Source organism: Schistocerca nitens, chromosome 10 (genome assembly GCF_023898315.1).
Source record: "Schistocerca nitens isolate TAMUIC-IGC-003100 chromosome 10, iqSchNite1.1, whole genome shotgun sequence".
In the NCBI taxonomy this organism is placed as follows: domain Eukaryota; kingdom Metazoa; phylum Arthropoda; class Insecta; order Orthoptera; family Acrididae; genus Schistocerca; species Schistocerca nitens.
Window position 1 is genome coordinate 153,910,654 of NC_064623.1, and position 25,392 is coordinate 153,936,045.

The 25,392-nt window shown below is 40.2% G+C and overlaps 1 protein-coding gene across 1 annotated transcript in view; it reads right to left on the minus strand.

Moving 5' to 3' along the window:
* Window positions 1-485: 485 nt before the first annotated feature.
* The window catches only part of LOC126209950 (uncharacterized), a 159,337-nt gene continuing 134,430 nt past the window's right edge, over window positions 486-25,392 (minus strand). The window contains exons 12-13 of the mRNA XM_049939065.1: window positions 19,341-19,450; window positions 486-767 (exon numbers count right to left, since the gene is read on the minus strand). Of these exons, the coding sequence (XP_049795022.1) occupies window positions 722-767; window positions 19,341-19,450 (156 nt within the window). The 3' untranslated portion in view covers window positions 486-721. The remainder of the gene's footprint in view (window positions 768-19,340; window positions 19,451-25,392) is intronic.

Sequence of the window (25,392 nt, forward strand, 5' to 3'; positions counted from 1 at the left end):
TAATGTATTCCGCAAGAGAAAACCTTCTCACAAAGCTGCCATTTGCTTCAGGTCACATTTTGAAGTAGGCACAAGTTTCTTTTGTCACAAACATAGAGCTTATCCTTACTGACACCTCATTATCTATACATATAAACATGCACACAGAAAAATACACACAAATACTCATATAATGAGAGGTACTGTCTTATGTAAGGATTAAAATTGTTAAACAACATGGAAAACAGATAATAATAAATGAACATGATACAAACAAAGGCTAATTTGTTACATCAACTGAAAATATATCTTCCTTCAAGGATTTAGAATATTTGATACAAATGGTAACAGAACTACTGACTATTTAATCTGCAGCTAACAACAGAAGAAATTATGCAAGGTATGTAACACAGGCTGAGATAGGATTCTTCAAGGGAGGGGGGGGGGGGTTTAATCACACTTAAACTCAGCTCTGATAATACTTACAGATCCTTCTGAGGCACTACAATAAGATTTACCAACTATAAGAAAAACACTTGTTTTCATAAAAGCTTATTTCATACAGTCACGCACATTAATAATGACTAGAAAAACACCAATACTATAATTCTGAGACAGGTAACTACATCACGGTTGACACAGGAAACCTGAGGCTGTGTGCACCAGCACACCAACAGCACAACATATCACAGAAGATAGGACAGAAAGAAGTCAGTGCGGAACGAGCGTGTCTGTTGCCGCCTTAAAACGGAGCAATGTATACATTGGCATCTAGATGTTGCAGAAACCTGGAACATACGTAAATGTGGTCACATATTGTTAACAAATTATCTCTATAATTATAATAACTATAACAATATTATTATTGTTGTTGTTGCTGTCAATGTTGTTCTCATTGCTATTTATCATTATTATTAAGTTTTCCAATCCATGTCTCTTCATTTCTGAATGAATAATATTGATCCACTTCACTGTGTCCATATAAATAATTTGATTTTGTCCATTATAAATGGTTTTGTGAAGGCCTGCGACTGAGGGAACAATGGGTTTGTTTATAAATAACTTTTCTGCTACCAGCCACAATTTTATTTTATTTATATTTTACATGACATATTTGGGGAAACGATTCCCATTTTCAATTGTGTTTTCTCTTTGTACTATGCTATTTTTATGTAATGTTTTTAATGTATGAGGTTCTGCTTTGTTTTATTGCCTTTACAGCAATATATAAAAAATCCCCAACATTTAGTTACTTATTGATTTTTATATGTAGTTAGTGGCCAAATTTGGAAGAACTTGTACTTACTGTTTTCTTATGGTCCATTTGTGCAGAGCCTTCCCCATGTTAAACATCACACACAACTGTTCGTGCACAGTACACATTGAGAGTAACTTACATAAACAAACAGATGAAAAGATGTTTTTACATGTATTTCAAAGATTTAATGTTACAGGTCTTCTGGAGAGTATGATATGCTATTGTTCGGAGGGTATTTATCTCAATAATATGGATCATAATTTACTTAAATCTATTTTACAATCATTCTTATTTCTATGTGTTACTCTTTTCATTTAAGTATATTGTCAAAGCATCTGAAGAAATTCAGTGATTCACTTTCAGGTTTTTCATTTAGTATTTTGTCTTCTTCTTCTTCTTCTTCTTCTTATTATTATTATTATTACGTATAGGCCAACTAAGGACCAAGACAATCAACTGTTGCATTTGGAGTGGGCTTTGATGTTTGCCCTGTAGTTACGCATCCTCTGGCTGTGTTGTTCCTTCCTCTCCTGTGTCCAGAGGGCACTAGTCTTCTTTCTTGGTAGTCTGTCCTGGAACCTCTTTTGTTGAAGTTTCTTCCTGAATATTGTCTGATCCTTCAAGTTTCCTTCTGTTATTCCTAGTTCCTCAAGATCTTTCTCCATTTCCATCAACCATGGTGACTTGGTCTTCCTCTTTTGCCAGCAACAGAGAAGCTGGTTGGTCAATCTGTCACGATGCATCCTGTAAACGTGTCCATAAAATGCTAGACGTCTTTTCCTAGTTACATCTGTGATCCTTTCACAGTTCTCATAGAGCTCTCGGTTGGGTCACCTTTTATAGTTGTCGCCTTCCTTGACTGGCCCCAGTATCTTCCTCATTATCTTTCTCTCCTGGATTTCAAGCTTTTCAGTAAGTCCCTTCATATTGAGTACTAAACATTCTGAAGCATATAAGGCTTCAGGATGGATGACTGTCTGGTAGTGCTTCAATTTAGCGTTACGGGAGAGACATTCTTTATTGTAAGTATTCTTGGTCAGCTGGTATGCCAGCTCTAGCTTGTTGACTCGAGTTGATAGTGCTGTGCCTTCAGATAGATTAGGTTCCAGCCATTCTCCCAAGTACTTAAACCTGTCGATTTTCTTGATCTCTCCCTGGTTTAGATGCAGTGTACTAGGAGATTCGTCTATGTTCGTGATGTACTGCGTTTTTTCAAGTGATACATGAAGCCCAAACTTTACCGCTTGCCGTCTGAGAAGGTCGAGTTGTTTCACTTAAGTTTCTATTGAATCTGGTACAAGTGCTAGGTGATTGGCAAATGCCAGGCAATCAATACTGAGCCCATTGCACTTATGTCCCAAAGAGATACCATTTGGAATCCACTCTCGAGCTAACTCCTTCTGCCATTCTCTTATTACCTTTTCCAGGGCACAGTTGAAGAGGAGAGGGGACAGACCATCTCCCTGTCTTACTCTTGATTTGATTTCAAAACTTTCTGAAAGGTTTCTTCATGACCTGGTGTTGCTTAAAGTGTGTTGGATAAGGCTGTGGGTCTTGTCACCTAGCCCTAGTTCTTGAAGGATGTTCTTGAGAGTAGGTCTATTGACTGAGTCATATGCGTTTTTGAAGTCAACGAAGATGATGACATACTTCTTACTAGCCAGCCATTTTTACTTGTCGTAGCACTGACTTCAGGTTCACTATTTGTTCAGTACAAGAGCGCCCTTTTATAAATCCTGCCTAGTATTACCCTAGCTATGGGTCCAGTTGAGGTTCGGCTCTATTTAATAAGGCCTTGGAGAAAATCTTGTACGTGACAAGTACCAATGAGATTCCTCGATAATTATTGACGTCAGTGAAGTCCCCTTTCTTGTGTAAGGGATGAATCAAGGCAGAAGTCCAGTCACTAGATAATGTTTCAGTCTCCCAAATGTTTTTTAGGATTTCCGTCAACTTGCTTACAGTCTTGTCACCCTCCTGCTTCCATAGTTTGGCCACTATTAAGTCTTCTCCTGATACTTTGTTGTTTTCCAAGGACTGGATAATTTCTATTTCTTCTTCTTTTGTCGGTGGTTACGAGTTTGGATGCTTGGTGTTGTCCTGGTAATCAAAGAATGTAACAGGTGATTCACAGTTCAGGAGATTCTCAAAGTACATGGCTGGGAGATGGCAGTTGCCTGTATTGTTGTAGGCTAGCTTCCCATCTGGTCCTCTGAAGTGGAGGCTAGGTGGACTGTAGTGGATTAGGTTCCATTTAAAACTGCTGTAGAAATTCCTGGTGTTGTTTTTCTTGAAGTCGTCATCCAGTTGTGTCACTTGGTCTTTTGTGAACTTCTGTTTTACCTTTCTCATGGTTCTGACAGTTAACTTTCATTGTTCTATGAACTTGTCTCTGTTCTCTTGTGCCTTCTGTGAGTTCCACATCAGCCAGGCCATCTGTCTCTCCACCAGGCATGTTTCTTTTGTTTCAGTAATGGTGCAGTCTATGTGGCAACTTTCCCTATGTTCTTCCTCAATTCATCCCAATCTCTACTTTCCAGTGATTCCAATTTCTCTGTGAATTGGTTGCAAGTTGAAGGTTTTTCTATATCAAACTTAGTAAGCTTTAGTGACTTGGCTCTCTTAGTGTTCCTAGGCAGAAATCTCAGCTTTATTTTGGAGAGAGAGTGGTCCAAATTTACTCTTCTCAAAACTTTTACATTGTGGATCTCTCTCTATGGGATTTCCTTGAGATGGCAACATGATCAATCTGAAATTCTCCAAAGAGGTTGTTGGGTGATGTCCAGGTCATCTGAACTTTGCTCTACTTTTCCGAAAGAGTGTCCTGTATGACGTATGTGTGTGTGGCTACTGCTGATGATGTGTGTGTGTGCAAGTTTTAAGGTACTCTGTGTACGCGGTGTTGAAATTTTGGCCTGCTTGTCCTAGGCACAGTATGGAGCATTCCTGGCATGTTGTTTAGTATATTCAAAGTCTGAGCATAGGTCATGATTACACTATATTATGTATTAGTTTTTGTTGTAGTTTATTTTCTGTAGAAAACTCAACTTTTACTTTGCAGTTTTTAAAAATATTTCCAATCTTCTGTGATATATTGCCAATGTATGGGATGCTTTAGATGTGCATTTGTTTTGGTTCTTTTCTTCCTCTCTCCCAGATGTTCTTTTAGCTTGGTTACAATATAGAAATTGCATGGTGCAAGTACTGGACTTCCCAATCAGTACCATCAACCCATCAACATCTGCTTTGCAAATGAAATTATATAGTTCCAGAGACTTTTACTGGTCTCATACAGATGTGATTTTACATATACAGATTGAAGTGGTGAGTGAAAATTTGTACAAAGGCTGGAAATCGAACCTGCGTCTCCTGCTTACTAGGCAGGTGTGTTAGCCACTAAGCCACCATAGTGCAGTGGTTCACAATTAGATAGATACAATCACATCCTATGCCAACATATTCATGGGCTATCTAGAGGAATCCTCCCCAAACACCCAGAATCATAAACCCCTTACCTGCTTCAGATTCACTGATGACATCTTTGCGATCTGGATTGAGGGTGAGGACACCCTGTCCACACTCCTCCAGAACCTCAACAGCCTCTACCCCCTTTGCTTCACCTGGTCCAACTCAACTCAACAAACCACCCTCCTAGATGCTGCCTCCACATCAAAGATGGCTACATCAGTAACTCTGTCCATATCAGACCTGCTAACAACATGCAATACCTCCACTTCAACAGCTGCCACCCATTTCATTCCAAGAAGTCCCTTCCATACAGCCTAGCCACCTACGGTCATCGCATCTGCAGTGACAAGTGGTCCCTCTCAAAATATACCGAGGGTCTCACTGAGGCCTTCACAGAACTTCCATTGCCGGTGGTGAACTGGCAATGGAGGGTGAAGCTTTGACAATGCCAGCCACTCGTGCTGGCGAAATGTCAGAAAAATCATTAGATGAACGTCGGCCGAAGAACCCGAGACAGAAGCCAATAGGCAGTTTGTCAACAAGTGGCCACGAAAGCCTTAACAATTTTGTACCACGCTGATTGTTGGTGCAGCATGTTATGTCCCACATTACTCCTGCCAATATCATTAATCCTACACCTTTAAACAGATCGCTCTCCATACATCACTCTCCCATATTTTCGTGTGTTATTTCCCACATGATATTGTATCTTATCCTACCAACCCCTCCCAACCCCCACTCTTTCCTCATTCTATCCAGGTTCGCTCCCACTAATTTAACCTCATCCAGTCACATCTGCTATCCCTCTTCTTCACACTTGTCCACCCTCTGACCTGCTACCCACAGATAAACATTTTATTATTATTATTATTGTTGTTGTTGTTGTTGTCTTCAGTCCTGAGATGGTTTGATGCAGCTCTCCATGCTACTCTATCCTGTGCAAGCTTCTTCATCTCCCAGTACTTACTGCAACCTATATCCTTCCGAATCTGCTTAGTGTATTCATCTCTTGGTCTCCCTCTACGATTTTTACCCTCCACGCTGCCCTCCAATGCTAAATTTGTGATCCCTTGATGCCTCAGAACATGTCCTACCAACCAGTCCCTTCTTCTTGTCAAGTTGTGCCACAAACTCCTCTTCTCCCCAATTCTATTCAATACCTCCTCATTAGTTATGTGATCTGCCCATCTAATCTTCAGCATTCTTCTGTAGCACCACATTTCCAAAGCTTCTATTCTCTTCTTGTCCAAACTAATTTATGGTCCCTGTTTCACTTCCATACATGGCTACACTCCATACAAATACTTTCAGAAACGACTTCCTGACACTTAAATCTATACTCGATATTAACAAATTTCTCTTCTTCAGAAACGCTTTCCTTGCCATTGCCAGTTTACATTTTACATCCTCTCTACTTCGACCATCATCAGTTATTTTGCTCCCCAAATAGCAAAACCTTTACTACTTTAAGTGTCTCATTTCCTAATCTAATTCCCTCAGCATCACCCGACTTAATTCGACTACATTCCATTATCCTCGTTTTGCTTCTGTTGATGTTCATCTTATATCCTCCTTTCAAGACACTGTCCATTCCGTTCAACTGCTCTTCCAAGTCCTTTTCTGTCTCTGACAGAATTACAATGTCATCGGCGAACCTCAACGTTTTTATTTCTTCTCCATGGATTTTAATACCTACTCCAAATTTTTATTATTATTATTATTATTATTGTTCTTTTCTCAGACGTTATGTCTGGTCAAAAATAAAAGTGACGCGGACCTTGATCAAGCGTGACTTCCTTTTAACTGTACGGTATATGTTACATTGCATTTAGGAACTTTCGGGTAATTGAACATGTATCAATATATATATATATATATATATATATATATATATATATATATATATATATATATATATAACAGAGGGAAACATTCCACGTGGAAAAAATATATCTAAAAAGAAAGATGATGAGACTTACCAAACAAAAGCGCTGGCAGGTCGATAGACACACAAACAAACACAAACATACACACAAAATTCTGACTTTCGCAACAAACGGTTGCACTCCTGGAAATTGAAATAAGAACACCGTGAAGTCATTGTCCCAGGAAGGGGAAACTTTATTGACACATTCCTGGGGTCAGATACATCACATGATCACACTGACAGAACCACAGGCACATAGACACAGGCAACAGAGCATGCACAATGTCAGCACTAGTACAGTGTATATCCACCTTTCGCAGCAATGCAGGCTGCTATTCTCCCATGGAGACGATCGTAGAGATGCTGGATGTAGTCCTGTGGAACGGCTTGCCATGCCATTTCCACCTGGCGCCTCAGTTGGACCAGCGTTTGTGCTGGACGTGCAGACCGCATGAGACGACGCTTCATCCAGTCCCAAACATGCTCAATGGGGGGCAGATCCGGAGATCTTGCTGGCCAGGGTAGTTGACTTACACCTTCTAGAGCACGTTGGGTGGCACGGGATACATGCCGACGTGCATTGTCCTGTTGGAACAGCAAGTTCCCTTGCCGGTCTAGGAATGGTAGAACGATGGGTTCGATGACGGTTTGGATGTACCGTGCACTATTCAGTGTCCCCTCGACGATCACCAGTGGTGTACGGCCAGTGTAGGAGATCGCTCCCCACACCATGATGCCGGGTGTTGGCCCTGTGTGCCTCGGTCGTATGCAGTCCTGATTGTGGCGCTCACCTGCACGGCGCCAAACACGCATACGACCATCATTGGCACCAGGGCAGAAGCGAATCTCATCGCTGAAGACGACACGTCTCCATTCGTCCCTCCATTCACGCCAGTCGCGACACCACTGGAGGCGGGCTGCACGATGTTGGGGCGTGAGCGGAAGACGGCCTAACGGTGTGCGGGACCGTAGCCCAGCTTCATGGAGACGGTTGCGAATGGTCCTCGCCGATACCCCAGGAGCAACAGTGTCCCTAATTTGCTGGGAAGTGGCGGTGCGGTCCCCTACGGCACTGCGTAGGATCCTACGGTCTTGGCGTGCATCCGTGCGTCGCTGCGGTCCGGTCCCAGGTCGACGGGCACGTGCACCTTCCGCCGACCACTGGCGACAACATCGATGTACTGTGGAGACCTCACACCCCACGTGTTGAGCAATTCGGCGGTACGTCCACCCGGCCTCCCGCATGCCCACTATACGCCCTCACTCAAAGTCCGTCAACTGCACATACGGTTCACGTCCACGCTGTCGCGGCATGCTACCAGTGTTAAAGACTGCGATGGAGCTCCGTATGCCACGGCAAACTGGCTGACACTGACGGCGGCGGTGCACAAATGCTGTGCAGCTAGCGCCATTCGACGGCCAACACCGCGGTTCCTGGTGTGTCCGCTGTGCCGTGCGTGTGATCATTGCTTGTACAGCCCTCTCGCAGTGTCCGGAGCAAGTATGGTGGGTCTGACACACCGGTGTCAATGTGTTCTTTTTTCCATTTCCAGGAGTGTATATACTGGTGGATATTGTGCGGTATGACTCCTGTAGTTGATAGTATAATTGGTATAATGGCAACTTTATCCTGATGCCACATGTCCTTGACTTCCTCAGCCAGTTTCATGTATTTTTCAATTTTTTCTCCTGTATTCTTCTGTATATTTGTTGTATTGGGTATGGATATTTCGATTAGTTGTGTTAATTTCTTCTTTTTATTGGTGAGTATGATGTCAGGTTTGTTATGTGGTGTTGTTTTATCTGTTATAATGGTTCTGTTCCAGTATAATTTGTATTCATCATTCTCCAGTACATTTTGTGGTGCATACTTGTATGTGGGAACATGTTGTTTTATTAGTTTATGTTGTATGGCAAGTTGTTGATGTATTATTTTTGCTACATTGTCATGTCTTCTGGGGTATTCTGTATTTGCTAGTGTTGTACATCCGCTTGTGATGTGATCTACTGTTTCTATTTGTTGTTTACAAAATCTGCATTTATCTGTTGTAGTATTGGGATCTTTAATAATATGCTTGCTGTAATATCTGGTGTTTATTGTTTGATCCTGTATTGCAATCATGAATCCTTCCGTCTCACTGTATATATTGCCTTTTCTTAGCCATGTGTTGGATGCGTCTTGATCGATGTGTGGCTGTGTTAGATGATACGGGTGCTTGCCATGTAGCGTTTTCTTTTTCCAATTTACTTCCGTCGTATCTGTTGATGTTATGTGATCTAAAGGGTTGTAGAAGTGGTTATTAAATTGCAGTGGTATAGCTGATGTATTTATATGAGTGATTGCTTTGTGTATTTTGCTAGTTTCTGCTCGTTCTAGAAAAAATGTTCTTAAATTGTCTACCTGTCCATAATGTAGTGAATATAATAGGGAAACATTCCACGTGGGAAAAATATATTTAAAAACAAAGATGATGTGACTTACCATACGAAAGCGCTGGCAGGTCGATAGAAACACAAACAAACACATTCATACACACAAAATTCTAGCTTTCGCAACCAATGGTTGTTTCATCAGGAAAGAGGGAAGGAGAGGGAAAGACGAAAGGATGTGGGTTTTAAGGGAGAGGGTAAGGAGTCATTCCAATCCCGGGAGCGGAAAGACTTACATTAGGGGGAAAAAAGGACAGGTATACACTCGCACACACACACATATCCATCCGCACATACACAGACACAAGCAGACAAGTCTCTTTAGTAATTGGTTGAGTTGTTGATTTGTTGCTGCCAGTAGTTTTACATCATCCATGTATAGCAAATGTGTGATTTTATGTGGGTATGTTACAGTAATATTGTATCCATAATTTGTATTATTTAGCATGTTGGATATTGGGTTCAGAGCAAGGCAGAACCAGAAAGGACTTAATGAGTCTCCTTGGTATATTCCATGCTTAATCTGTATTGGCTGTGATGTGATATTATTTGAATTTGTTTGGATATTAAGGGTGGTTTTCCAATTTTTCATTACTATGTTTAGGAGCTGTATCAATTTAGGATCTACTTTGTATATTTCCAATATTTGTAGTAACGACGAGTGGGGTACACTATCAAAAGCTTTTTGGTAATCAATGTATGCGTAGTGTAGTGACCTTTGTTTAGTTTTAGCTTGAAATGTCACCCCTGCATCTATTATCAGTTGCTCTTTATATCCCCGTGCTCCTTTGCAACAGCTTTTTTGTTCTTCATTTATAGTTTTGTTCTGTGTTGTATGTGTCATTAATTTCTGTGTAATGACTGAAGTTAATATTTTGTATATTGTTGGTAGGCATGTTATGGGGCGATATTTAGCTGGGTTTGCTGTGCCTGCTTGATCTTTAGGTTTCAGATAAGTTATTCCATGTGTAAGTGTATCAGGGAATGTGTATGGGTCTGCAATGTAACTGTTAAATAATTTAGTTAAATGTGAATGTGTTGAGGTGAACTTCTTTAGCCAGAAATTTGCTATTTTATCTTTTCCAGGGGCTTTCCAATTGTGAGTAGAATTAATTGCTTGGGTGACTTCATGTTGCAAAATTATCACTTCAGGCATTTGTGGTATCATCTTGTATGCACTTGTTTCTGCTTGTATCCACCGTGCTTGCCTGTTATGTTGTACCGGGTTTGACCATATGTTGCTCCAGAAGTGTTCCATGACTGTTATGTTTGGTAGATTGTCCATTTTAATGTGTGTGTTATCTATTGTCTGGTAAAATTTCTTTTGGTTTGTGTTGAATGTTTGGTTTTGTTTCCTTCAATTTTCACTTTTTTTGTATCTTCTAAGTCGTTTGGCGAATGCTTGTAATTTCTGCTTCTTTTCATCTAATTGCTCTGTCACTTCTTGTTGTGAGATTTTACCTAACCTTTTTCGTTTTTTGTCTGACATTTCATTTCTTATAAATTGTGTTAGCTGTCCGATGTCTTTTCTCAGTTTTTCTATTCTGGTCTGTAGCCTGTGTTGCCATGCTGGTTTTGTGGGTTTCTTCTGTGTGCTGGTTGGTTCTGATCTCTGCCTAGTGTGTATATTTAGAGTTGTGAGTGCTCCTATATAAACCAGTAGTTGTAACTCTTCCATAGTTGTATTTTCATTTATTTTGTTGTGTATGATTGTGTTGATAGTTGTTTCGACTTGTGGGTTATTTGGTGGTCTTGGAAAGAATGGTCTAATGTCTGTATTTGTGACTTTGTATTCTATATATGTCAGTTGAAATTTTTCTTCTATATCTAGCATGTGTGTCACTTCGTGTTCTATTTGTGCTTGTTCTGGTGGCTGTCTTAGGATTTCGTTGTCTTGTTCTTTGTTTGCTTGCTCTGGGATGTTTGAGTCCATTACTGTATTTTCCTCTTCTTCTTCTGATTGCACATTATTTTGTTCCAGTATTTGTTGTACTTGCTGTTTGATGTTTTATAATTCTGACTGGGGTATCCTGTTATTTTTGATTATTACACGGATCTGATCAGCTAGTCGTTGTTCTGTTAAAAATTTTAATTCTGGGTATCTGGTAACAAATGTTGTGTATACTTGTGATCTGTATCCAGTTGTGTTGGTTCCTAAGTTTGTTGCTTGGTAATAACAGAACATGAGGTGTCGGTTAACTTCATCTGACCATCTCATCCTCTGCCTTTGTTTTCCTTCTAGAGTGGTTGCAGGAAGCATATCCTGCAAAACACCTCTATTTGGATTTAACTCATTTACCGTGTGGCTAGCAGTGTCGTTACCATTGTGGACGGGCATAGAGTTCAAGCGTTGTCCCCGACCATGACAGCGCTTGTCCGAGGCTTCATTAGTTCTGTCCTGAACCAACTAATCACACTAAAAGGGGGGTTAGCCCTATTAGTGGTTTGTTCTTTTCGTCGCCTTTTACGACTGGCAGAACATACCGGAAGCCTATTCTTTTCCCGGGCGTCCACGGAGTTTATTATTATTATTATTATTATTATTTATATCTTTTTTTTATCTCATTGTGACTTCTTGCCAATTTTAGCGAGTGCTCGCCTTTCACTATTGTCAGCTCCCTCAGGTTTCATCTTGCATCCCCCTTTTTCATCCAAGTCTTCCTTTTTGTGATTTTTATCACATATTTGGATGTATTTTTGCTAATTTTTTGGACATAATTCTACATTACTTGCGTAATTTTTTTTTTTTTTTTTTTTGCATTTATACCACTATGGATTCTTGCTCCTTTCATCTGCATCAATACAGAAAAGCTTCCTTATCCCTAGCCAGAACCCAGACCCACATACTGTCCCTGCATTGTTGCTTGGCTCATGGAATCCCCCCAAATGGCCTTACCACTGTTGAACACCATCTTTCCCAATGCCCAACAGATTCCAAACCTACAACCTCGTTGCTAGGTGCCACGACCAGCTACGTCCTCACCCACAATTACTTCTCCTTTGAAGGCATTACCTACAAACAAATCTGGAATATGGCAATGGTAATCCGCATGGCACCACCCTATGCCAACCTATTCATGGGTCATCTAGAGGACTCCTTCCTAAACACCAAGAATCCTAAACCCCTCACCTGGTTCAGATTCACTGATGACATCTTTTCGATCTGGATTGAGGGTGAGGACAGCCTACTCACATTACTCCAGAACCTCAACAGGTTCTCCTCCATTTACTTTAACCGTTCCTACTCAACCCAACAAATCACCTTCACAGATGTGGACCTCCACATCAATGATGGCCACATCAGTACTTCTGTCCATATTAAACCTACTAACAAGATGCATTCCACTCAAAACTCAGTACCACCCAGGATTGGAGCAACTGAATGACATTCTCCGCCAGGGTGTGGACTACCTGTCATCATGCCCTGAGAAATGTCCTGCCTACTATCCTTCCCACCACTCCCACAGTAGTCTTCTGCCATCCACTGAACCTGCACAATATATTCGTCTATCCCTCCACAAATGCTGCTCCCAACCCCGTACCTCATGGCTCATATCACTGTAATAGACCTAGGTGCAAGACCTGTCCCATACATCCTCCCACCACCACCAGTCCACTCACATACATCACCTATCCCATCAAAGGTAGGGCTACTGGTGAAGCCAGTCATGTGATCTACAAGCTAAGTTGCAACCACTGTGCTGCATTCTATGTGGGCATGACAACCAACAAGCTGACTGTCCACATGAAGGCCCACTGCTAAACTGTGGCCAAGAAGGAAGTGGATGATCCTGATGCTGAGCACGCTACCCAACACCACATCCTTCAATCAATGACTGCTCCACAGCCTGTGCCATATGGATCCTTTCCACCAACACCAGCTTTTTTGAATTGCACAGATGGGAACTCTACCTGTAATATATCCTACATTTCCGTAACCCCAGGCCTCTACCTTCGTTAGTCATTTGTCTCGTCCATCCAGCCACTTCCTATTCCAACACTACACAGCCCTCATTCCATGAACACACCCAGTCTTTTTACTTCTCTCCTTTTCTGCTGCCCCCTTCCCTCCGACCTCTCCCCTGCACTCCAACTAACCCCCTGACTGCACCTAGCTGCCCTACCCTCTCTCCACCTTGTCCTTGTGCAGTCCCCAGTAGCACTTCACTGCCCCCACCCCTACCCTGCTATCCCTCCTTACCTCCACATAGTTACCACTCTGCAGCTGTTGCTCACACTGTGGCTTGAGCTGCCAGAGGCTGCAGTCGTGTTTTTGTGCGTGTGCGTGTGCGTGTGTGTGCGTGTGTGTGTGTTGCCTATATTCCACAAAGGCCTTGTTGGCTGAAAGCTTATTTTGTGACAGTCTTTTGTTGTACCTATCTGCGACTCAGCATCTCTCTATATGGTAAGCAGCAACTTTCCTTTTCATAATATTGAAGTTGTGTAATATAAAACTTCCTGGCAGATTAAAATTGTGTGCCCGACCGAGACTTGAACTCGGGACCTTTGCCTTTCGCGGGCAAGTGCTCTACCATCTGAGCTACCGAAGCACGACTCACGCCCGGTACTCACAGCTTTACTTCTGCCAGTATCTCGTCTCCTACCTTCCAAAGCTGTGAGTACCGGGCGTGAGTCGTGCTTCGGTAGCTCAGATGGTAGAGCACTTGCCCGCGAAAGGCAAAGGTCCCGAGTTCGAGTCTCGGTCGGGCACACAGTTTTAATCTGCCAGGAAGTTTCATATCAGCGCACACTCCACTGCAGAGTGAAAATCTCATTCTGGAAACATCCCCCAGGCTGTGGCTAAGCCATGTCTCCACTATATCCTTTCTTTCAGGAGTGCTAGTTCTGCATGGTTCACAGAAGAGCTTCTGTAAAGTTTGGAAGGTAGGAGACGAGATACTGGCAGAAGTACAGCTGTCAGTACCGGGCGTGAGTCGTGCTTCGGTAGCTCAGATGGTAGAGCACTTGCCCGCGAAAGGCAAAGGTCCCGAGTTCGAGTCTCGGTCGGGCACACAGTTTTAATCTGCCAGGAAGTTTCATATCAGCGCACACTCCGCTGCAGAGTGAAAATCTCATTCTTGTGTAATATAATTTGTGTAAGTACCTCTACCTGGGTTTCAGGCTGGATCCCCCATTTATATTTAATGGTGAGGTGCTATTCCAGAGCAGGAAGAGCCCCGACAATTCTGTTCATATGTAAGGGGGAATTTAAGGTAGACTAGGGAGCAGCGAGAATTTGGACTGAGGAGGGTAGCATGCCAGGATAATCCATGCAGTTGTGTGAACGACTTTGTCAAGGTGACTTAGTGGCCAATGCACCTCTCTAGTAAGCAGGAGACCTTGGTTCAATTCCCAGCTTTGGTACAAATTTTCAATTGCTGCTTCAGCCTATAGACATAAAATCAAATCGTTGGTACCATTTCACTAAGGCTGTACGTGACATCGCATTTTGTCCTTATACTGCCAGAATTTCATGATGAATCTGGGTTTAGTTTTGAGGATTTGCCCGCAAGGATCTACTGTCCCATGGATTTCAACTCTGGAGTACACTTCCAATTGTCGAGCCATTTCATCCCGACACTATGATGCACGTATCATCCACACTGCAGCAGAACTTTGTCTACAGGAAACCGTCGCAACATATATCATCACTCGGAGGCAGCCACTGCAACCTACTTCTCTAAGGTATAATAACAACCAATTATGTATAGTGCTATCTCAGACAGATAATTATACAGATCACTGATATATTTCTTCTAAATGGCTTTACACAAGGGCTGTTTAACAAAAAATGCCCCACAACTTTTTTTCTCAAAACATATGAATCATACAGAATTAGAATTTGGTCACAATGTCAGTTTACATATATCATTTTTCCACATAGTTTTCATCATGTTCTATGGCCTTACATCAGCATTGTACAACAGCATGTATTTCTCGTTGGTAAATGCTCTTGTCCTGTGCTCATAGCCGTGATTTCACTGTACAAATTATGCTCTCATCATCTTCAGTGTTTTCCATGTACAGAATTCTTAAGTGGGCTGAACAGTTGGATCTCTGAGTGTCTCAGGTGTTGACTATAGGGCAGATGATGCATTGATGTCCAACCAATTTAATAATGTGTTCCCCGGTTCTGAATCTTGTGTATGGCAGGGCACTGTTGTGTTGAAGTAAGAATACTTTTGAATTCTTGTCAGACTGAACAAGCCAGGAATGGTCCTTTATTTTGTCCCAAGTCTTCACATATGCCTCTGAATTAATGGTTAACCTTTTTGGCAACACATCCAAGAGAATGACACAATCGGTAGCCCGAAAAACTGTCAGAGGGAGCTGCATCAAATTGGTTCTTGTTTGGTGATTGTGTGTGCTGCCACTTCAGTGACTGCCATTTTGTTTCCAGTGATGTCTCCAGGTTTTGTGACCTGCAACAATCCACAATAGGAAGCTTCTCCATTGGTACAAACTGCTCCAATAATTCAGATGAAATGATATTTCTTTGAATCTTGTGTTCTGTTGTAAGCATTTGTGGAACTTACTTCTATCAACTGCATCATTACCATACACTACACACAAATGGTTAACGATGTTCACTACAGTTTCTTTTTCTGCAACCAACAATTCAATTACAGCAAGTTGCTAGAAATGAGTGTCTTGTGCAGACCCATTTTGATGGTTAACTATGTCTCTGCCACCTGTCAGAATTGCTCAAGACTTCACATATGTGCCAAAGAAACAAAAAATTGGAAGCACCTAAAAGTATGTTTTCCCAAGTATACTAACAGCTTTAAAAATGTTGGAGCATTATTTATTTTAGGACCACATAGTTTACTGGAACTGCAGAGATGTAAACAGGCTCTCTCACATAACCTTGCACATTACCACCCTATTGGATTTACCATGCCCTCCTCCTCTTACATTGGATCTCTATTTCTTTTTACATTTATTTCCATCACCTCTCCTCCCACCCTCTCTTACTCCAACTGTTTTCCCCATGTCCTCTTCCACTTTCCTCCTCCTCATTAATCACACTATTCATTCTCCTTCTCAATTCTCTTCCTATTAATCCATCTTTAGTTCTCACTATGTTCTACCAATGTACTGCCTTTGACCTCCTACTCTAACAACCCCCATTTTACCTTTGTCTCCCCTCGTCTGGTTTCCTGTCAATCTTGAGTCCCGGCACCATGTAATTACCATCTTTTTCCCAAAATGAAGGATTTTTGGGCAGAAAGAAAACTGAAAGAGGATGTTAGTGACTTGGCAGCAATCGAGTATGTATGTAGAGGGCATAGGAAAGCCTGTGGAGCACTATAACAAATATTTAAAATTGAATGTCAACTATGTAGCAAAATAACTAAGATATCAAAATATGCTGGAAAAGAAGTTCTCTTTAATTATCCTAAATAAATATTTCTGGAGGAACAAACATTTTTTACTTGCAGAACATATGGCATATTACTTTTTGCCACTCCCTGACATATCCTAGTGCAGAATTTTGTTCTGGACCACAGATCCCCATTCATAAATTGCATAGGGAAACCATTCTGGTATGGGTCATTAATTTGAGAAAACATCTTCAGTGCATTTAACAACACGTGAAGGTACCCCAAAGCATCACATAGTTCATGATATTGGTAGTATACAGTGTACCATTGTAATGAAACACTGAATTTCACACTCTATTGCTGTTCTTTTCTTCACTGAAAATCAAAGTGAATATTGAATGTTACTGAAGGTAATTGATTTAGCTGTGGAACTGTAAATTGACATGGAAAGAATAGCTGATAAAGTAATGCTTGCATTCAGTCTGCTGCAAAAATCACACTGGCTTGGATACATATTTTGGGCAGAACAAATGGAAAGGATTTATTTTGCGCAGCATGACAACACATTGTAATTCTCAGTTTTCTTTATAATTAAAAAAAAAAAAGCTTCAGTACATTTACACTATACGCTCTTTTGAGTAAATTGAGCAAATAAACTAATAAGACTCCTTACAGTTGATAATATTAACTACAATAAATGGAAGGAGGCAGAAACCACAAGGCGTAATGGTAAGCATAGATGAGCATTATTTGAATAAATTTCAATATGGATAATTATACCAAAAAATACCTCATTCAAACAAATTTATTCATAAATAAATTACTTATAGCTTAAAGAACAAACAATGTAGAATGCCACTGTATTTTCATTACTTGTAGCTTTTTATATCTCTAGCAATGAGAAAAATGGCAAGTTAGCAGTTAAATAACCAACAAAGGCCAATTCAACTTACTCTGCACTTGTACACTCTCCCCCACTAACAAGCAGAAATAGTCTTCATTAAGAAGCCAAAGATGAGAATGCACGCAACAGAAATTCTTAAAGTGCAGCACTTCCCTCCATTGTACCAAGATTGATGACAACGTTACATACGGGTGTCTTGACAAAATAATTAAGCAATTCATTTGTGTTTATAGTGCTACAAAATAAGTGACTGGAAGAAGTACTTGGTTGCTAATAACTAACATCAGCATACTTTACATTTAAAGAACCCCTAGAACATTTATTGAATGCTGGTGGACATCCAAAGCGTTTTAGGATTTACTCTGAGTAAGTTTTCAGCTAGAATATGGAACAGTTTTTTGGTCTGATGTGTATCCATGCATTCACTCAGAATTTCAAGATTCAATAATTTTGGTAGAGACACTGGATTTGAGAATAGAAGAGACTTCATAATATTGCAACACACTGGCAATTTTTTTTTTAAGGAAAAAAAAAAAAAGGAAGTGTCAAAAGATGATTGGAAGACTTTTTTGCTTCTCTACATCAACTGGAATTATTGTAGTAATATCTTATCCACAATTTAAAACTTACAGTTCACCTGTATTGCTGTTCATGACCAAGGGAGGCTTACAACAAATTACAGACACATAATAGCCAAAATGGGGTCAAACGTTTCCAATAATTTTGTGACATAGAAAGAAAATTATATTTTGAATGTGATTTGGGAAGTGAAGCCGACATGGAATCACAATGAATTACTTGCCAAAAACTACAATAGAAATGATTATTTCCTAATTTTTGCTGAAGAACACTGTGAGTTGAAAATCATACATCTTTATCATGAAATAAAGATAGTTTTGGGAAATATAATGCACAGATTTCCTCTCTGCATGTGTCGAATGCATTTTCTTTAGTATCATAATGTCAAATTTTCAAAAAACAAAGTTTCCGATGAGATATTTAAAAAACGTTCTTATAATAACTAATATAAATACAACAAAAGCAATATTTGTTTAATAAATGACAAAGAATTGGAACAGTAAATGTCACTGGATTTAAAATTTATCTATCGTCCATAACACCTTTTTTTAACAGATGCTGGATATATGTTTTTATGTGTGTGAGTGAATAATGTTTCAAATAATATTTGTTATTCATGAATAACAAATAATAATTTTTATCTGTATTCATTATTTGAATAAATTTTAAACAAATCTGGTCCTAAGCAAAAATATGTGCCACATGCTCACACAGCAAATTTGCAGCCTGTGTGCAGCTGAATGTGAGTATGTAACATCTGCACGGACATGTACAAACGCTCATTCGGCTGTCATTAGGCAAGGCAGCATCAGCAACCATTGCCAAAATATGCGATGTGCATTTGTGCACATATTCTCTCTCTCTCTCTCTCTCTCTCTCACACACACACACACACACACACACACACACACATACACAGTAGCTGCACGGATGCCATGCAGATTGGGTGTGTGCCTGCAGTGCTCTGTCAAATGCCAGATAACATACATGCAGTGAAATATGCCTCTATCTTTGGTGTGCAGTTGCTTTGGGACTCTCTGACAGTACTGTAAGGAGAATTTTACACAAAGATAAGAACTCCCTTTTGTACAAAACAGTGAGTGTGCAGGAAATTGGTGAAAGTGATTGGGCCAGCTGCAGTGTGTGTTTATCATGGAAGGTGTTGCAGCTGACATCTCTCAAGGATTGCTTGTGGAGCAGGGCCAAAAATTTTGTTTATTGATGTTGCCTGATAGATGAAAGTGCATTTCATCACCTTATTGCCTAGGTGATGAAATGCACTTTCATCAATCAGGCAACATCAATAAACAAAATTTTTGGCCCTGCTCCACAAGCAATCCTTGAGAGATGTCTTGCCCGTAGGAAACTGTTCTTGAATTCCACCATTAGTTACTTTTATTCCTGCATGATCTCTTAAGTCACCCAGTGCATGAATGCCGTTTTTGCAAACATGAGATATGCTCCTCTCACCTGGGATTCAGTTGCTGCACCATAGCACGTAGGACATTCGGGCCCAGAATCGATCCCAGCTGGTTCAGACACTGGCTCGATGCACTTGAAGTTAGGGAATTCTCACACTCCTGTGCCAGTGAAAAGGCAAAACACTTACATTAGACAGCATATATTACAGATTTTCCATCAGCAGTGTTATGTCACAAAGAAAAGCCAGTGAGACTTGGGGAAAACAGAAGACTATCGTTACATGTTGACTTTTCTTATACAATTCACATTACATGGTGTGTTTCATCACACACACTTTTCAGATTATGCATATACCACATGCAAGCATAATGGTAAAAAAAAAAAAAGTGACACTGAAATTTGCAAGGGAAGCAACGTTTGATATATTAAAGAAAGAGCTGGAAGAATGCACCACAGGTGTATAGTTTCAAACAACTTCATTTTAAAAATACTATCCACTTTTAATGTTTTCACTATGCTCATTAATCACAGAGATAAAACTAGTACTCAATGATACTCTTAACATGTAACTGTATACCACCTCCTAGATGTCAAAAGGTAGCTTTATTCAAAAAGATATTCAGATATGAACAGAAAAGTATTTGTAAACAACTTTTTAAGCTTGTGTTATCTGTGCTCCAGTTATTCATTAGGAAAATGTTCTAGTGTGGCTGTCACGTGTCTCAGTCTTCAACAAGCACCATATACTTTTGAACAACTGTACTAGAGATGGGATGTCCAATTCTTCCTTGGATATTCTGTATTACAGCTCCCTTACTGACTGCCTGTTTCCTTCTATATTTCGTCTGTGATCACTGTCATAAATATTAACCCCATGAAGTACTGCCGATAGTTCAAATTTCCTGACTGACAGATCTCAAAAATGTTTGTGTAATAATCAGTATTATTATTGACAGTCTTTCTTCTGGTCGTGCTTGCCTGAAAAGAAGATAGTTTGGTTGAAGGAATGTGAATTACCTACAACAAACTTCACTAAGGAATCAATGTACTGAGTATCACAGGTTATATATCCAGTTCTTTGACTTAGGTTTACATTTATTGCATTGTAAAACCTTTTGGTTTGTTGAATTACCCCAAAATATGATATCGTATGACATAACAGAATAAAGCTAAAGCAAAGCATCTCAGTTTTTTTATATCTCGGTTCCAAGAAAAAGGCTGCAGTTGCACAGATGAAATTTATTCTGGCTAATTCTCCCTTAAACCTACTTTAAAATCATGGCTGGATGTTGGCCGCATCCCTTAAAACCGAGATGTTATGTTGGTAGCAGTAACTAGATATAGCTGCTTTGTTGAATAGAGTGACTACTTTTTATGCCACAGCAACAGTTCAGCAAGCCACATGGATCTGGCATTGCCAGACCTTACAATTGCCCATCACTACAATAACTGAGTACACTATACACAAGATGCACGAAACCAGCTCATTTGATAACGGCCACACAGGTGCTTGCGTGTGCAATGCTCCAGTCCCAGAGTCCACCACTACCTCAAATGAGAATTAACTGCCATGGGCAACAACCTCATGATAAGCAGTCACGTATATGTCTGGTGTGCTTGCTTAAGTGAATGTGTGTAAGTGTTTTCTTTCCTGAAGAAGACTTTGGCTGAAAGCTCAATGTGTAACGGTCTTTTCATTGTCCCTGTCTGCAACTCAATGTGTCATCTTTAGGTGAGTAGCAATCTGTCCTTTTTTCACTAAAAATTATAACGTTATTAACTATAGATGGAAATGCTAAATAATTTACCACACAAGCACTTTTGTAAGATTGTTTTTGTATAAGAAAACTAACTAAAAGATTTCATGATAATGTAATATTTTGAATGACTTTTCAAAGTTTATTTATACTCTTATGATGCAGACCACACAGCTTCCTTACTTCTATTCCAGGTACGTCAATATGTTATTGTGAATGTAGAGTGTTGTGCTACAAAAAATAAATTGAGATGGATGAATTTTGCATCTTGCAAATCGATCAAGAAACCCTGTATCTCGAAATAACAAAAATAAAGAAAAGTACAAGTGTAACTACCTTTCTGTATCGACTGCACGTGTTGCACTGGTGTCGCTTGTTATACAAATTTTATGCACCTGCAGCTTGATTTGAATATTGATTCTTTGTGAAGATTTAAATGGGGAAACCTAAATCAACTTAGTGGTTTGAATCCTTGTCTGACTATCTTACCAAATGCAAGTTCACATCTCACCACTATGCCCACCTCATTCGGTGTCATAATTTGGGGATGTGATGGAGATATTTTTGCATGATGGATGCATATACAGGATAAAATGGAGACACCGATTCACATCTCACTGTGTCTCATTGGCAAACAATAGAGTAACCTACTGTCCTAGTGTGTGTATTAGTTTGCCTGTATCATCCTGCAGGTGACCTATACCAACGGCAAGACGACACACCAATACTTTACTCACATATTGTGTCAGGAGGGCCTGAGAGACAAACTGCGGGCACTGTAACAGCCCACGCCACCTGATACCAATCCTATTCAACAATTCTGGGACACTATCAAGAGAGATCTGTACACCTCAGATCCAGCACCAACTAGTCCCCGTAAATGTCAAATGGCAGTTGTGCAAACAAGGACCGGGACAGCTGCCACTGCTTTCGGCATCTCGAGGAGTCTGTGTTGCATTGCAGTGTCAGCGACATTAGCATGAAAGGGGTTTCTATGTGCTAGTGGTTTATTTATTTATTTTTATTGCAATACGTATTCCGTAGATCCAGTTCTGCGAGTTAACGCATGGATATGGAACAAGTCAAAAACATTTAGTTCATTATTACATTAGTTTCCATAATGACAATAAAAAAAGATTTATAATACAAGTTGTAAACACAATTGGTAGGATAAAATTACACTCACTAGCAGAGTTCCAGATACAGCATTCTGATTTTGTCCAAACAATTTTCAGTGTCTCTATTTACCCATAGGTGTAAAATACTAGTGGCCACATGCTATCATTCCTTATTAATAAAATTTTGGTCCTGCAGTAATATGTATTCCACATCTTCCATAAGATTTTTCAGCCAATTTCCAGATAAGTTGAGGATTATCATTGTAGTACTGTAACAGCCTGTCACTTACATCCATAAAGACCAGTAACTCTGGGAGCTCTGTCCACACTTGCTGGTTTTGCATTATGTTGTCACACACTACTATTGCAGTTATACTGCCAGCTGACAACACAGAAGTCAGTGATGTTACCAACGTACTGACCAGGCCCTCACAGTCTTGGAAGTTCTAGACCACTGTAAGCTGACCCCCCCCCCCCCCCTGCGCGCCATGTAATAACGTAATATATGGCTGTTGTGCTGTCAAAAGGGAGCACTAATCTGCTGCAGTAGCATCGGTCCACAGAACTAGGCTCTTGGACTTCATTTTGTGTATAGATAGGCCACTGCTAGACTGGTCCTATATTGTATAAAATAATGAACAAATGTGCTGACGTAAATATGGTAGGAGAGTCTTTCATGAAATATAAAAAATTTAACGATTAAAGGCGACAAATTGCCAAATAGCAGCCGAGTCATAGGTAGGCCACATGGATAAGATTGAAAAATTTGCTAGTTTTTGGAGGAGTCCTCCTTCACTGACTCTATAAAATATAAGCACACGTGTCGCCGGTCCCCCCTCCCCCCCATGCACACCTACTGATCACACACTTTTACCTGGCCCCTGAAAGGAGGATGCTGAGAGCAGATGCATATGATAACCTCATAACATATTGCCTGCTGAGGCAAACCCTTGCTGCCTCCTTTTCAGAGCAGCCACCTTCTAGCGTATAAAAGAAATGAATGTGTACTGGACTGATGCATTGCAGAAGTTTATAGTGAATCGCTAGGAGGACAGGTACAGTCCCTCCACTCATTTTTGTAAATAATATTAACAATCACTACACCAAAGTGCACACAGATCAACACTATATATATAATGCCTACTTATTGTTATGAGACACAATACTGTAGTGTAACTAGTTATCAGCAAGCGTAAACATTCTGGAGTGGCACAAAGTCAGCCGAATTCCACCTATCACCCAGAGGCCAAATAAAAGTGTGTGATCAGTACATTTCCTGGCTCTAGTATGCTGGGCAATGCAGTCATTTGTGTGTGTGTGTGTGTGTGTGTGTGTGTGTGTGTAGAAGATCTTGTCTAAAAGCTAGCAAAGTTCTCAGTCTTTTCTGACTGCTTACTGGTGACTCAGATCCTCAACTATTCAGTTAATTAATTATTACCTTTACTCCTTACATTATGTATTGCAGTTTCTGCAGTCCATGTGATTTGCTGAAATCGATGTATCAAATCTAATATCCCAGTCAGCTGAGCCTAACTGTGGGCAACACTACTGTTGCTGCTGCCACACAGCATTACAGTCACCAATATCAATCAAAATACGTTGCTGCAGAACACCATATGGCCTAGTATAAGCTGGACATTCTGATACACATTGGCCTATAGGACCCATAACAGCCCAGACAGTACACACTTAGCAATGAAATATATGTTTGGATGAAGAGTACAAAGCCAAAATATCAGTACAAGAAATTAAACAATGGATAATTCAAGATGTAATAATTTCAATGAAACACAGGAGTGCTACTCACCATGTAGAAAAGGTATTGAGAGCCAGACAGGCATATTTAAAGTACTTTTAAAAGTAGGTTAAGGTATGGGAAAAAGTCATTCCTCAGATATAGGAAAACAAACACATTCATACATGTAAATCTTACACACACCTGAAATTACCAACATTTGGATGTATGATCAAAATATCCAGTGACCAGGAAAACCAGAAAGTTCACATTAGCATTTATGTTGAAAATTTAAAAGCTATGATAAGATCAAAAGGCCTTCCACATTATTTATCACTCTTATACAACATCACCAGTGTCAGAAACATTAACCACCACCGACACCACAAAAATGACCACCACCTACAGTAACTCGCATTTCCCCACATTGGCACACCAGCACTTGCCATTTTCTGCTGACAAAGCACATTAATTTCTTTTGTATGTCTTCCCACCTCTGGCTTCCTCTCTCAAACTCTGACTTCACAGATTCCAGTCATCACCTCCTCAGTTTTCTTCATTTTGCTTCTCCACGGAAGTACTACTCTGTTGTTCTGGTATTACTTTTTGTCACCATGTGGTCATACCAGTTAAGTCTGATATTCCCTAAAACATAAAAAAGCAATTTTAACTCCAACTTCCACATTTCTGTCATCTTATTGCACCATGGCTTTCCAATTCATTGTCCTGATTAATCTCATTTCAGCTTCTGGAGAGTCTGTTGCTGCATATATATGTAATGAGTAGCAGAAAAGATGATCTGCCATACTGCAGACTGTTTACAAAGGCCCACACAAACACAATAGGTTCTCGTATGCATAAATGTCTTGAAGATTTGTTATATAATAGAACCCAGTACATCGTCTAAGATGGCAAGCGTTCAAAGACAAAAGTATCATTAGGAGTGTCCATGGGGAGTGTGATGGTACCACTGTCCTTCTCTGTATACGTAAACAATTTGACAGATAGTGGGAGCAGCAGTCTGTGGCTGTTCACTGATAATATTGTAGTATATGGGAAAGTGCCACAGTTGAGTAACTGTAGGAGGATGCAAGATGACTTGGACAGAATTTCTATTTGGTGTGAATGAGTGGCAGCCTGCTCTAAATGTGAAAAAATATTAGTTAACACAGACAAGTAGGGAAATAAGTCATGCAATGGTTGAATACAATATTAGTGATATGCTGCCTAGCTCAGTCATGGCAATTAAATGTCTAGGCATAATATTACAATGCAACAACATGAAATGGAATGAACAAACAAGGTTGACAGTAGGAAAGGAGAGTTGTCTACTTTAGTATATTGGGGGAATTCTAAAAAGTATAACTCATCTATAGATGAGACCATATACAGAAGATGGGTGCGACCTGTTCCCAAGTACTGCTCGACAGTTTGGAATTCACACCATGGGGTGAAAGATATTGAAGCAATTCAGAGCTGTGCTGCGAGAT